At 37.6% G+C, this 15,941-nt stretch overlaps 1 protein-coding gene across 1 annotated transcript; it reads left to right on the forward strand.

Moving 5' to 3' along the window:
* Positions 1–6,882: 6,882 nt before the first annotated feature.
* Positions 6,883–14,353, forward strand: LOC139144980 (uncharacterized). Its single transcript, XM_070715863.1, has 3 exons — positions 6,883–7,016; positions 12,469–12,565; positions 13,658–14,353. The coding sequence occupies exons 1-3, from the start codon at positions 6,883–6,885 to the stop codon at positions 14,351–14,353; spliced, it is 927 nt and encodes a 308-aa protein (XP_070571964.1).
* The last annotated feature ends 1,588 nt before the right edge of the window (positions 14,354–15,941 follow it).

Below are 15,941 nucleotides of genomic sequence, written 5' to 3' on the forward strand. Positions count from 1 at the left end.
TAACATTGCAAATGTTCTGCTTAAAGTTGTAAAAAATTCAAGAGATAAGGTCCGGAAACAGTCAATATTGGGGCTGGGTGAATCATTTTATGATTATGTAAATACGACAAATAAGCCTTTTATATAATATTATACAGGTCTAAGCCCTTAGAGTCGCGCCAGAGGTTAGATTAGAAATGTTATTTTAGTCTGACGATGCACTGTCGACGTTTTTGGTCAATAATAGTATCGATTCACGATTAGTGATAAGAGAGAATAAAAGAGAACCAATTGTTACTTGCTATAAAAATTAGTAGGACCACTACGCATTGCGTAAACAATAAATTCAAACATCCGGTTTACATGTACTTTCTGATGAAAACAGTTCACACTTGTTATTAGGCAGGTGTAGATTTTCTGTTTTATTTGCCATGAAGTTTGACATTGTTGGCAATTTTTAAAAAAGTAACAACTCAATATGTGTTTAATGATGGACGTATTGTGCCATCTTTATCGTTGCAATAGCAACTGTACTGCCCAACTTCCAGTTGCAAGCTGAAAACCAGCGTCCCGACTAAAAACTGACAATTTATGACACAGAGGGCGCTCTAGTATTGATTTCCAGGCAGGAATCAGCATGTTATCCTCGTTCATAGGCAGGACAGTTACTCTCTTTTCTATCTTTTTAAAGAGTCATGATAACGATGTTTTGTATCAATGATGAGATGGAGAATAATATTACTAGCTAATGGCAGTGATACTTTTATAAATGGTGTGTTAGGGTATAAGAAGTTGAACGTTTTATATTTGTTTCTTTGCAATCGCTAAAAAAATGGTCACGCCCATAAAATTTAGTTGGGTAGACTTCCGTTGCCTGCTGGTTTATGAACCTGCGCATGCGTAGTTAGTACTCCACCGGTGCGACTATTAAATTGTCAAGAACATCGATCAAAGGACACACGATATCCGGTACATCCTATGTACGCAAGCTAAATTGAACGATCGTTTTTGAAGTTAAGACGAAAACGTGTTGAAGAATAGAAACATAAAAATAAATAACACTCCCTAATTTTGTTAAATTAAAAAAACTATGTACACGCAAAACTGGCAAAGAAGTGAAAGAAGTTATTAATCATTGCAGAGCATTAATGAAAAAAATTGGATGTTCTGAAAATATGGTTAAGGTGTTATGAAAATTGTGTGCCCGAAGGATATGCCGAAAATCTTAGACATTATGAAAATGGAGTACCCTAAGAGCGCGCCAACAATGTTAGTAATGATAGATAGTAACAGTCCGTGTGTTATCTATACTTCATGTTGCTCGCAATTTTTTCATTTTCTGTCATCCTTGACTGAAATTTAGTCTTCAAGGCAGCTTAAGACTTTTGGAATTTTTTTCAAATTTTTTTTCGGATTTCCTTGAGGATATAAAACAGTCCGTCCCTACGAAGTGCTTTGTAGAGTCACCCTACTTCAAAGCAGTGTTCCATGCAAATGTGGGTCACAAGTTACTGACAAGGCCCTCGCGCCGAGATCATTTGTTCCCTGTCTAAAATTATCGTCCGTGATGAAATGACGTGCATTTTTCGTGTCAATTGGACAAGAGTGAAATACTTCTGTTTGGGGTTAGATGCTAGTTTCTAATCAACAACTCAACTTCCCTCCCACCAAAACTACAAAAGCTGGCAACAACTGTGGCTGGTGTTTCCCTGAGTTTCAAAAATGAACTTTGCATGCACCAGCGATTTTCCCGCCACTCTATCGACGCTTGAGAATCATAGATTTCCCGAACGACTTAGTTTTCGTGAGCAGACTCGACGAGTAGCTCATCCTTTTATGGAACTCAGCAGGCTCAGTGACTATCTATGAGGTGCATCTTTCACGAAATCACGCAGGATACACGTATAAGGAATTTTTGCAGAGTTCTCATGAATGATGTCAAAATTTAAACATGTCCTACCTATTTGGAATTATCGATTTCTCACCACCATGTATGCGTTTGCAATGTCTTCCTCTTCGATAGTTGAGGCTCGATTCGGATAAAAACTACGTTCTGTCTCTGAATCACTATGGACATCGATTGGAAACTTGTTGCACAATGGTCGAACAAGCGCGTAGTGTCTGACCACGACTTGTTCGAGATCTAGCTTTTCATCACAGGTACAATGCGGGGTATCGTCTGAATTGTGACGTGACACCAATCCCGACTCCTATTGGTCTGACAAAGTGAAAGGAGGCATATACCTAGGATGGCCATTACCTTAAATGGAACGGAAAATTACGTAGACTTAAACCTTTAACAACGCCAGGAGGCTGCCAATTTAAACGAACAGAGCAAGTGCAGAGCCGAACATTAATCAAGCACGGGACTATTATCTCAAAAGCACAAATTATGCCAACTAGAGGTATATAAGATGATAAAATTGAGAATTTCTATCACAATTAAGTTTCATTTATGCCACTTCCGCAAATATTCTTTAGATACTTCTCTTATTGCAAAGCGACTGACAGTGTCTACATTGTATACACAGCCCCCTCCGCAAAATTATGTCTGCCTGCTCTTGGTGCCCAATGTCCACTACATATAATAGTAGTTATCGATTTTCTTGACTTTGGTTACTGTACTGAGGCAGAATTAGCTTTGAAAGTATCATTTGGGTGTGGGCTTCACGTTAGAGTCGTAAAATAGTAAACGCAAGTGGCATCAAATGGCTGGAACTGTCAAATCTGGTTGATGTGATATATCCACAGCAGAGATCTAGCAGATGGAGTGAAAGTTCATCACTTCGTTGAGTATATGGCAGTAGAGTGCCTGCTTGGGTCTTTTTTTACTCAAACGACCCCTTGACCCTACTGATTATAATACGAGAAAATAGAACGGTTAAACTAGGCGTTTGCTTTAAAGCACGCAAAAACATAATAGCAGTACTCCGAAAACCAGTGAAGCGTTCCTTCGCAAGAAAGAAGGACGTCACCGGAAGCCCCTCCGACCGTAAATTTTCAATCTGTCGGAAAACATTTAAAAAAAGATACAAGAAAACAGAGGTTTGTAAAATTAAACACATGAAATGGACGCAGGAAAACATAAAGTTCAGCTTTGTCATCGGTGTCTTTCGTCAAACTATACAGACCTCCCACAATATCCAGCGATATACTAATACTACGCATACTACAGTGTCGATCGTCTGACCCAAATACCAATGTAGAGTACACGAATGTTACCGCTTTTCACAGTCATTCATCCGATTAACCATCATGGCGTGAGGTGGCCAATGGTTGGCGTTAGGCTTGATTTAATGGGCCCTAACCATATATCAGTACATGTACCGTATTCATTCTCCCAACCTTTACCCCAAACACAGTTGGAACAAATTTGGGAGAATTGGACCTATATATTTTTCAAAATTCTCAAAGTGTTGGTGTCCTAGCTATAGCTTAATGTTAAAATATTACAAACTACTCATAAAAACAAGTGCATTGCTTAAAGAGAAGAGCAGATGAGCTTAGAATTGCTGCTAAAACCGACATTAGTACATCTAATTATCCTAAAGTAGTTCAAATCGGGTTAAGACCTATATAATTAGCGGCAAACTTCAATTCTATTTTTCGCTGACGTAGTAAGAGTTGACGTTGAGCTGGCATAATAGAGGCCGTGCGGTCACGATAGATTAAACCATCAGAATTTACATAGCTAGAATTGCAACCTGCGATTTTTTAATACTGATGCATAAAATACTTCTATCAATAAGAATTAAAGTTCAAGAGATATCAATTGTTATATGTAGAAAAAATACAATAGAGGCCGTTAATTGAATCGACAAGTTCGTATCATCATCTCCTCGACAGATTTCAGTGGATCCGTTTTGAAGTTGAGGGTTGTGTGTTGTCTATATACGTATAGGCCTGTAATAGAAGTAACGCCGCCCCGAGTAAGAGTGGAGTCACACAGACTCAAACCTGAAATACAAGTCTTAAATACATCATCCCACAAACTTTTACACTGAATTCGGAGAAATCAGGAACGAGGATTCTGATTCTGAGAAGTCAACCGTCGACAGTCGAATACCGTCGACAGTCGAATGACGGACAGACGGACGACAGTAAGCAATCAGTGTGTCGGATACACCTACATCACTGACAGCGGGGCTTCAAGAAGTTATATGCGTAGTATTTACTGCTAAGTATTTCGTAATTAGGATGAATGACGTCCATGAAGTGCGCCCCCCTGCCTAGGTGAACGATAATATTTTTGGCCTTCTCTGGGGCTAGAGAGTATGGAAGACCGGTCACGACATGCGACATGCGACATGCGAGTTTTTTAAACTGCGATCTTCGGTTAGGGTTAGTGTTAGGGTTAGGGTTAGGGTTAGGGTTAGGGTTAGGGATAGGGTTACCTGCGTCTTTAAACTGTGACTGTGACCTAACCCTAACCCTAACCCCTAACCCTAACCCCTAACCCTAACACTAACCCTAACACTAACCTAACCGGTCTTGCATAAGAGAGGACTACAAACTTCCTCTACTCTCTTATCTCACTGTAGCTATAAATATTGTGAGACATTTAAACCCTAATTCAGCTGATTAGACAGCTTACTCTTATTTGACACACATAAGAATGTAGAAGCTGGCAACAAGCCCAGAGTTTTCATTTGTTGTCCTATAAACTCCATCAATAACAAAGTGGTTTACAGCCTATTGATTAGTATGATACAGTATAAACAATGTACACCATAGGAATAGGTCGCAATGATTAGCTCATTGATTGTCACATTCCCGGTATTTTAAATACGATTTTGCCTCCTGAGTGAGTCATAAACGTCTCAGATAGTCAACCATAATTCCAAATGGCGGATTTCTACAAGTAAAAAACATGAGATTACAGCTGTAAAGGTAAAGCTTTAGTTTATACAAAATTTGATGCCAGAAATTCCAAAAAAATGATAAAAAGAACAATGAGTTTCGCTTGTTTCACGAACACACTTGCCATGAAAGACATTAACTTCGTTCACATTTGCGAGACCATGGCCGACTCTTGCCCGGGCTTGGTCTTTCGTTCGAAAACGCTAAAATTTAGTCCGCGTTCATACATATACCAGAGAACAGCTGTGCCCGGGCAAGGTTCGAACTTTCTTAGGGACTGGTCAGTTTCTTCGGCCTGGGGGGCCGGTGGATTCATGGGGGGGGGGGTCACCCTGTTTTTGACTTTGATGATAGGGGGGGTCACCATGTTTTTGAAATGCCCAATAGGGGGGTCAGTGTGTTTTTGAATTTCGTCATAGGCTCATCATTGCCTAAAATGCATCGTGTCAGCCACAAATTTCATCATTCACTTGCATTTTTCGGTGCGCCCTTTGGGCGCGTAACTTTAATAATCAGACATATTTTCAGCACCCCCAACTTTAACATATCAGGCATACATATATCAGAGATATCTGTATGTTCAATACTTTTCAGCGTGCTCTTCGAGCACATTACTTTAATATGTCAGACATTTTTCAGTACGCCCTTCCTGTGCATGACTTTAATATACAAGAAATATATATCAGAGGTATCAGGATGTTTCATATTTTTCTCCGCGCCCTTTGGGCGTCATACTTTAATAAATCAGAGATATATGCAAGAGATATCTTGATGTTTGCTAAGTGAAAGTGTACCGTTATGAAATCTGCATTTTATATGAAAAGCATGACAAATTCCTGATACTTTTCTGTTCTCTGTATGAGAATTCAGTATGAGAAAGCAACATGCACAAATATTTCACAATTATATATATTTCATAAAGTGACTTATTTTAGAGATAGAAAATGACAAGATATCTTTCGTTGTCGTTGACGTAACTGTTTTCCTTTGTGTCTCAGGTTTTCTGTAGAATGATGCTTTTTTATGACCAAAATAACAGTTAAAAAGGCAGTTTTTGTCATTATTAGCTGTGCTTTTATGGTTTCAATGTTACAGAAAAGGACATCTCAGACACTGCACACATCAGAATTAGCTAAAATGCCTCTCTATGGCTCCTCAGGAGATTTAATTGGATGGCTGGCAAGTCTTAACACCCATCAATTTTTTGATTTACTGCTTTTTTCTCTTTGATATTAATGATTGACATCTATTTCTGTTCAGGACATCTGGTTAAGCATAGAAAATGTGAAATACATTCACAACTCATTCAAAATGACTGTATTCAAACTTCAAGATTGACACTTTGAAATTCCTATCTTACAACTGACATGTCAACAATTTCATTAAAACACAGAATGACTGTTAAAATATAAATGTATGTAAAATATAATATATATATATATATATATATATTATATATATATATATATATATATAATGTCCACCTTTTGTTTTACAGTTGTGGCGTGCGGGGGGTCACCCTGTTTTCGAAATTTGGGATAGGGGGGGTCACCCTGTTTTCAAAATTTGGAATAGGGGGGGGTCAGCCACTTTTTGACGTCAGCAAAAAATAATCCACCGCCCCCCCCCCCCCCCCAGGCCGAAGAAACTGACCAGTCCCTTATATGATACAAGCGCACACTTTTGTGCCCACAAAATAAAAAAAAATAAACGTTGAAAGGAGAGCGACTTTAGCGAGTGTATCTGTATGAATCGTGTGTGTGTGGATTCGTCACAAGGTCGACCTAGATGTGTGCCCTTTGACCTGTTGCATCATAGGTCAAGATGGCGTTTGACGATATTGCTCTGTTTGTTTTGTTTATGTTTATAATAAGATGCATGCGCTCGGGGAGAAGATTGTTTATTAATCGAGAACATCTACGCATGCAATGTATTGAATACATGATTAATTGGCGTAGGCGTCAGCGTAGACGGTTGCATCGGCAATTTGTACGTAGACATACTCATTTATCGCGAAGTGCGAGTACCAGTACGGTGTTCATGATGACGCTGTTACTCAGAGCTCCGTTGACGTTCAGAGTCAATCGTACAATTTGGACCAGGGTTCGAAGTCGGACGTGGTGGGAAGAGGTCGTGATGGGATCATGGGGCGATGCAGAGTGGGTGGAAAACTTCAGGTGAGCCTGACACCAGATGTTTTATTCATTTGAAAAAATAATTGAAGTCGGTATGTGCACGCGCGTGCACGGTTTGTCGTCTGCTTGTGTGTGGGCGTGTCACTTCTACATGTTTTTCAGCAAGAAGAGTCCCGGCAAAGACTGCTCAAACGTATGTGCCGTCTACATGTTTGTATATTTTTATACAGTCGTTTGTATTTATTTTCTTTTTGGAAGCAGCTGCAAATATTTTTTTTTCGAGTAATGAATAATTTTGCGCCCAACACGATATCAGAATCAAATACACAACTCTTCAATTTTCATATTCTTAAAAAATGCAGGTCAAATGACATTCATATTTGCACAATCTAGTACTTCATAATATATATTATATTTGATTGCTTTACTACTTATATAGTACACCATAGTTAAAATGAATGAAAATAATAATAATAAAATCAGAGTGAAACATATAAATTCCAGTGTATTAGTATTAGTATTGGTGTTAGTAGCCTAGGTAGTATTGGCAGTAGTAGTATTGGTGGAAGTAGTAGTAGTAGTAGTAGTAGTAGTAGTAGTAGTAGTAGTAGTAGTAGTAGTAGTAGTGGAAGAAATGGTTGTTGTGGTGGTAGGAGAAACAACACAACAACAACAACAACAATAATAATAATAATAATAATAATAACAAGGCAGTATTGCTGAAGGCAATGAGTACTTGGGCCGTGATAGAGTAATTTTGAGGACAATATATACTACTATTCAAATATGGTCTTGAATTTCCTCCTGTCAATTAGGCATTTGATTAACTGGTTATTAAACGAAGCAATGGCATGACAACGGCAAAATATGTCGAGCAACTTTTGTGGAGTTTGAGGCAGGGGTTCTTTATTTATAGTGGAAATTGCTTAAACTCCTTAAATATTCAAATTACAGCAAATTTCTTTTGTTCTTGATGGTAGATGTCTAATATTTAGATGGGCATATTTAGATTTCTACCCTATAGTTATCCCTATATACCAAAAATCGGACATCCAGCTCTATTGGCTTGCTCAGAATTAGATATGCGCATAATTAATGAGGTACAATATGTGGTGTCATAAGGTGTCCCATCATACCAATAATGAAGGGTGTAGCACCTGTGGTTACTGAGTTGTGGACAAATATATATATATATATATATTTGAGGTCAAAGGTCATTGAGGTCACGTGACATTTTGTCAAAATAATTGTATTGCTAAGTTATTCCTATATACCAAAAATCAGACCTCTAGCTCTATTGGCTCGCTCAAAATTAGATATGCGCATAATTAATGAGGTACAATATGTGGTGTCATAAGGTGTCTTATCATACCAAATATGAAGGATGTAGCACTTGTGGTTACTGAGTTGTGGACAAATATATATTTGAGGTCCAAGGTCATTGAGGTCACGTCACATTTTGTCATAATAATTGTATTGCTAAGTTATTCCTATATACCGAAAATCAGACCTCTAGCTCTATTGGCTCGCTCAAAATAAGATATGTGCATAATTAATGAGGTACAATATATGGTGTCATAAGGTGTCTTATCATACCAAATATGAAGGATGTAGCACTTGTGGTTACTGAGTTGTGGACAAATATGTATATTTGAGGTCAAAGGTCATTGAGGTCACGTGACGTTTTGTCAAACAAATTATATTATTAACTTATCCCTATATACCAAAAATCAGACCTCTAGCTCTATTGGCTTGCTCAAAATTAGATATGTGCATAATTAATGGGGTACAATATGTGGCGTCATAAGGTGTCCCATCATACCAAATATGAAAGGTTTAGCACTTGTGGTTACTGAGTTATGGACAATAATGTATATTTGAGGTCAAAGGTCACCAAGGTCACATGATATTTTGTCAAAATGTCTGACCTCTAGCTCTATTGGCTCGCTCAAAATAAGATATGTGCATAATTAATGAGGTACAATATCTGTGTGAACCGATGGACTCATGACTCACTGATGGACTCACGTGCGGATATGACCCAATCTATAAGCCCCCTGGACTTTATCCGTGGGGACAAAAAACTGTGTCACTGCATCCTTTAGGCAATATGAATACGATGAGAAACTAAATTTTTATTTTTCTTGGCCTTATACATGGGAGTCTATGGAGAACTGCCTTATACATGGGAGTCTATGGAGGTGAAAACTAAAAAGTCCTCTGACACGGCCAAATTCGATTGCATTGTGAAACAAATCGACGTGCATCTGTATGGGGTTGGGTACTATTCTTGTGCAAAGTTTGAAAGAAATTGACCAGGGCATGTCTGAGATATCTGCGTGAACGGACGGACGGACGGACTGACATGACCAAACCTATAACTCCCCCAGGACTTCGTCCGTGGGCACTAAAAACAACGCAACAGTTATTACAGCTACACCGGCGGTAGGTTCAGAGCCCGGTACGGTCTGCCGCCGTCGCTTGAAAACAATCTCATAAACCTGGCCAAGCGTTCAAGCTCAGGATTATTTGTCGATCAAATTTCAGTAAATTTACCTTACCTAGATGAAATTTTGTCTATAGGCTGAAATTTCGCCGAAGTTTGACAAAATTGCATCGATTTTTCAGGTTCATATCCGACATTTTTGAGTTTTGAGTGCAGACAGAAAAAGTTTTGAGGCAACATGGCTGCGACCCCATGTTGACCCCTAGCCCTGCGTACGATGCTATGTGCTACAGCTAACACACAGCATAGTACGCAGGGCTAGCGAGAGAGTTGCCGACATCGACGGTTATTTACGAGAAGTGAATAAAAGACTGTCATTTTTGGAAGCGATCGAGTAGCTGAGGTAGGCTGGGATACGACTTGGGCCCAAGAACGCTGAATTTCGGCAGTATAAATTTGGCTTTTTACGTCAAGTCTCAAAATGGATTTGAAGTCACCGACCCTACGTACGGGTCTTTGTAGGGCTGTGGTGAGCGGGGCGATTAGCTGTAGCGGAACACACAACATCGTACGCAGGGCTAGTTGACCCCAAGTGAAAATGTGTTCGCGATCAAATCTTCCTATATTTTTTTCAGAATTTTCGACAAAATCATTGCTTCTTAAATCTTTTGTAAAATATAAAATACTAAAATAAAAATGCGATGTGCCATGTCTCCAGATTTCTAAAATATCGTTCGTTGACCGTTCGACGGAATACTCATTTCGCAAACTTGTGACGCAGTTGAAATTCAATACTGACTGCCAAATAATCTTAATGAGACGAGATCATTCTACATGTAGACATCCTCCAAATTATCCAACCATTCGCGTTAGAGTTCAGCTCGCTTAGAGTATCATAACATTCTTCGGCCTTCGTTTAGATCGACCCTAATCTCTCCCATTTAGGAAATAAATACACAAGCTACCTTGACAAAACTTCGTGCACCATCCAGGACCAAACGCACTACAAATCTGTCTTGACGTCATCATCTCCTTACATGGTAATCGGCATACCGTATTTTTAGCAAAGGAGACACAGATTACGTCGGGGTATTCAGTTTCAAAACGTATTACATTGTGTGATGTTGTCAAAAAAAGGTAATGTTACTGCAGTGGTATAAATTACAAAACACAAAAGTTCAAATCAGTTTATTTTGGACTGACTTTACCCAACATTTCATATTGTTTCTTATGCCAGATTTGACCACGTGCTTACTGGCGACCCTTTACATGCAAATTTTGTGTCAAATGGTGTGTTCTCCTTGAAAAACAAACGTACGATTTCTAAATGAAGGAGGCGAAATTGCCCTCAAGACTCGAAACCACCCTTTACAGGGTGTACCTAGCTATTTTGAACGAGCTTCTCGAATCTGCAGCTCTATTTCGAAATGATGGTCTGGTTTTCTCAGCTCAAGGATAAGTGTTCTCCATCGCTGTGGGCATTACTATTCTCAACTGGGGGTACAGTTTCCAGTCGTAATGTTTTTCATTGTGTCCGGGATATAAAACCTTTCCTTTTCAAACTTTCACTTTGATTAACACCAGTCCACATCTTGTCAGTGATTAAACATGTTTCAAGTTTAAATGTTTAATTCTGGTCTCGAGCCCTCCTGTTTGACCAAACTGAAATTACCCCTCCCACTTTGGCTCGTCCAGTGGGTGTAGCAAGGGTCGTGCCATCGCCTAGAAAACGGAGGGTGCATAATTGTTGCATTTCGATACACATTTTGATTATATTCAGAAGATTTTGTGGCAAAAACTCAGATAGAGAAGCATTAATATTCACATCTCACTTATTCAAGACTGGCTGAGAGCAGCACTTCCATTCAGTTAACTCATTACGCCATTTATTATGCCAAGAAAGATGAAGCCAAGACATTTTGCCCTCCCTGGTCTCAGCCAGAAATGGTTATACCTTACAGAGTTTTTTCCCACGGAATGAAAACAAATGTACTTGGGCTGAGGCCCAAGTACAATAATAATAATAATAATAATAATAATAATAATAATGATAATAATAATAACAACAACAACAACAACAATAACTACAATAGTGATGGGATGATGGCAGAAAAATGACTGGCAGTGAATTCTGGCTGTATCCAGGGTAAAAATGCCAAGTTTGAGTTTTAAAAAGATAACACTACATTCTATATGTATGACAGTGAGTTTGCAAATCCATTGTCTGCATATTGCAGCTAGAAGTTTCCAATCTAAGCTAATATTTTCAACATTCCTGAAGTGCAGAAAATTAAGAAAAACTAGAAAAATGCATCATATATGAGCAAAATCTATTCAGGCATTTTTTGTATATATTTGTAAGGATATGGAAAAATATTGTCATGAACAATGGAAAATAGTGATTGGGAATAAAAATTTATCCCAGCACAAAATGAACAATTTGTAATAGGCTCAAAAGGAACGTACTTAACTTAAAACTTTCATCTGCCTTAAGTTTTTCAAGACTACGTGTTAGGTTTTTTGACCAGATAAAAATATTAAACATTGAAATAGCTTTAAATGTTGCATGGCTTACTTGAATCTTTTGTCTACATAAAAAATAAACAGCAATGAGACATGTGCTAAAATGACACTTTTTAGAAAAAAAGTAACTATACCAATGAATGAATGAACGAACGAGTGAATAACTGATGAATGAATGAATGAATGTCAAAACTAGCTAAAATGCCAAAACAGCAATCAGGGGAAATAGATTAACAAGTTAATAATATCCTGAAGGAATTCGGAATTCGGGCATTTCCACTATCTTAACCCCTTCACGACTTAAATAATCAATATTTAAACTTACTCTGAATTTATACCCCAACCATAGGATGACGAAGGCTACATTTAGGTATCTGTGCAACCGCTTACAGAACAGAATACACCGTGTCCACACAAGACTACGTTTGGCTGTCTCTGTAGATCGGCGTATTGCTATAACGTTATGGGGCTGAGCTACTAAACTGCGAATGACCGAACCATTGGTCATCTTTTTGGTGTTGCAAGGTCAACTGCCTGTGAAATATTTAGAGAAACTTGCCAAGTCATCTGTGAAGTGCTATTAAAAGAAGTGATACAGTTCCCTACACAGCGTAACATGCAGGTTAGTTTCCCCTTAAGGTAGAACGCACCTCGGGGACAGAAATTTGGGCTTTCAAATCTTATCAATTTTCTTCTGACCTACAACTTGTGGGGGCTCATTTTGAATCTCTCGGTGAAAGAAAAGTTTTCACCGTCTTAGTTTTTGAAAATCGAAAATTTTATTTTTTCCATAGAGTTAACACGGGGATGGCGGCCATTTTGGATTTCAAATATCGGAAATCGCAAGTTACTTGTCTCTCTAGTACCAAAGTTTGCACGGTGACCCCTGATTTTTATTCTTGCTTTGGTAAGAGAATGGTTGAAAGTTTCACTGAGGAAAGTTTGAGCAAAAGTTTAAGTCTTTCACTTTCGAGGTGCATACTACCTTAAACTAGTTGTATTAGGACAATACATCCACATAAGCTTCAGAATGTATTCATAAAGACATGCATTTACTCACTCACAATATTATGAAATTTCTTTTGTATTTTGAGCATTCCTTGAAACTTCCATCTGTGCATCAGTATACTATACTTAAATAAAGTGCCATACTTTTTAGACGTATCTGATATGCACCATTTAAAAGCTAAGCCACCAAATAAAACAAGAAATAATTACATTAACACATGAATTCATTGAAAAATGAAAGGCATGATTGGTAAGAGATGTGATGATATGGACTGGGCAGATGGAGTTTTTAGAAGCCTTCTTTGAATGCCCTGAGTCTATACTAATGCCTTAAACTTAGACCAGTATCAGATTTTTTATGAGAATAATGTAAAACCCAGAGAAATATCAGTACTTCACAAGCAGAATATTACTCTATTGAGCCATCAGGAGTATATTTTTAATTTCATATTACTCCTTTCCTCAGCCACCCCACCCACACCCACCCACATACACACACCCACACACACATATATGTATGTATGTATATATATATATATATATATATATATATATATATATATATATATATATTGTGTGTGTGTGTGTGTGTGTGTGTGTGTGTGTGTGTGTGTTTTATGAATGTATGTATATAAACACTTCAAGCTTCCTGTAAGTTTGCATATCAAGTAGTAACTATTAAATTTTCTTTTTTTTCTCTCCTCAGAGTATAGTAGATGGATTCCGTGTCAAATGGGGTTTCCCACAAGTGGGCGGTGCCATAGATGGAACTCACATTCCAATACTTGCTCCAGAATTAAACCCATCAGACTACTTCAATCGGAAAGGATTTTACTCAATCATTCTTCAAGCTATATCAGATGACAATTACTGTTTCACAAATGTATGTGTTGGTTGGGCTGGCAGTGTTCATGACGCAAGGGTATTTTCAAACTCAGGCATCTTCAGGAAATTGCAACAAAATAATCTCTTCCCTAATACCACAGAAAATATATCTGGTGTTGATGTACCATTGGTCTTGCTAGGTGATCCAGCAAACCCCCTGCTTCCAAATTTAATGAAACCATTCTCTGATAATGGTAGACTGACTCCAGAACAAAATCAATATAGTAAAAGACTGAGCAGTGCAAGAATTGTGATTGAAAATGCTTTTGGTAGGGCTAAGGGTAGGTGGCGATGTCTGCTTAAGAGGAATGATTGTAATTTAGATATCATACCAACTATAATTTCTGCATGTTGTATCCTGCACAATCTTTGTGAGTTCCATCGCAATCCATTTAATGACCGGTGGCTTGAGGGAATTGATGATTTTGAAGGGCCGAATGAACATGGTAATGTACCAGATGACATTACTGGTACTATTATTAGACAAGCCATTTTGGAACACTTTCAGAATGAGTAAAAGAAATTGCTGTTTGTTTTATGCTGCTATTAAGGTTGGTGACTACCAATACCAAGAATATTGTCACTCATGTTCTAGAAATCACATATTTTATAGCTGGAAGGTAGAGGATAAAAAAGTGACTAGGAAAATAGCTGTTCCAATTCTACTTTTTGAGATAATGTGCATTCAATCATACATTACCCCATAATTCTGAGCACCAGATGACACATGACTTTATTGCAAATTTGATCCCTTGCCTGTTGTTCTAACAGTGATTGAATAATCCTTCTGCATAGTAGCTGCAATATTAACTTTGATTGTTTCCATGCTAGGATGGTTCTATATTTTTGCATTACAAGTATGCTATGTGTTGATTTCTTGAAGAGAATTATAATTTATTGCACAGTGCATAAATTTGGTTCCATCCCTACTTATGAATTAGTATTTGATGTGATGTTAGGTTTTCAAATAGGTTAACATGCCATTCTGTCTCTAAAAACAGTCAGAGCTTTTGTAACTGGGGTTTAATGACAATATTTATTGTTTACATGGAAATGATAAACACAAGAATAAACCTTGAATAGATTCCATGTACATTTTTGTAGTCTTCCCCTTTTCTTGTTGAAAACCTTCAGTACATAATACAACACAACACATTTCATTGATTTGTACCAACACTGGATGATGTGTGGCCATCAGAAAAAATGAATTTTTGTTTGTTACTGAAGTTACTACTATCTTCAAATGATCAAGTGTTCATCATTTCATTTCAATTTTTTGGAGTAAAGATGAAAAAATGAGCTTACTAGCAGTCTGTTGAAAAGAACAAGTCAAAATATGAAAAATATTACCCACCAAAGCTGTGGAAACTTGTGAATGTCGGAAGGTAATACAGACTTTGAAAGTACGCAATACATAAAGGCAGATTTGATTTAAAAATAACATTAAAGCCAGTGTGTCACTCTCACTTTGCATTTGACATATTTTTTGACAAGGTGCTTGATAAAGTAACTACAGAAGTTCACATGAAATACAGAAGTGTTGGTAACACCAAGAAAGTAGCATATTTTAATTTTCACAAATGAATATATTTGGAGTACTATTCTTCGAGAGGCTGTTGAAAATATGAGCTCACTCAACTTTCACTTTATTTAAATACCAATGTGGTTATTAAAGATAGTGTGATAGGTTTGTATGTTTATTTTACATAAAAAAAAACAAAAATTATCTTTTTCATGCAATATTTACCTTACACTATGACCTTTAAAGATGGCGTCTATTCAGTACAAACGGATGGACGATGATGGAAAATCAAATTATTTGCTAAGCTCCGCATCGCTGACAGCGAAGCTAAGAAAAGTAAACAGTGTTAAAATTGTGGCTTAAAAACTTAACCGGTGACTATGATAAGACAATTCAAGTCATCGTTGATAACACAGTCCCAACTTGTTTAAAGGTACTTTAATTACAAGTACTCAGAGAGGATAAGGTCCTCCTCTTTGATTAGGTCTGTGATAAAAATACTATGATACAGATGGACCTTAATGGCTGAGAATGAGTTCCATGGTAGTGAAACATAAAACCAATGTAGGCCGCCATCCAAATT

Source organism: Ptychodera flava, chromosome 1 (genome assembly GCF_041260155.1).
Source record: "Ptychodera flava strain L36383 chromosome 1, AS_Pfla_20210202, whole genome shotgun sequence".
NCBI lineage: Eukaryota > Metazoa > Hemichordata > Enteropneusta > Ptychoderidae > Ptychodera > Ptychodera flava.

What these genes read in the sequence shown, in the direction of transcription:
- LOC139144980 (XM_070715863.1), top strand. Translation starts at nt 6,883, where the DNA reads ATGACGCTGTTACTCAGAGCTCCGTTGACGTTCAGAGTCAATCGTACA. An exon ending in GAGTGGGTGGAAAACTTCAG is followed by an intron (nt 7,017 to 12,468) that starts GTGAGCCTGACA and finishes TGGTGTTGCAAG; the next exon opens with GTCAACTGCCTGTGAAATAT. An exon ending in CTACACAGCGTAACATGCAG is followed by an intron (nt 12,566 to 13,657) that starts GTTAGTTTCCCC and finishes TTCTCTCCTCAG; the next exon opens with AGTATAGTAGATGGATTCCG.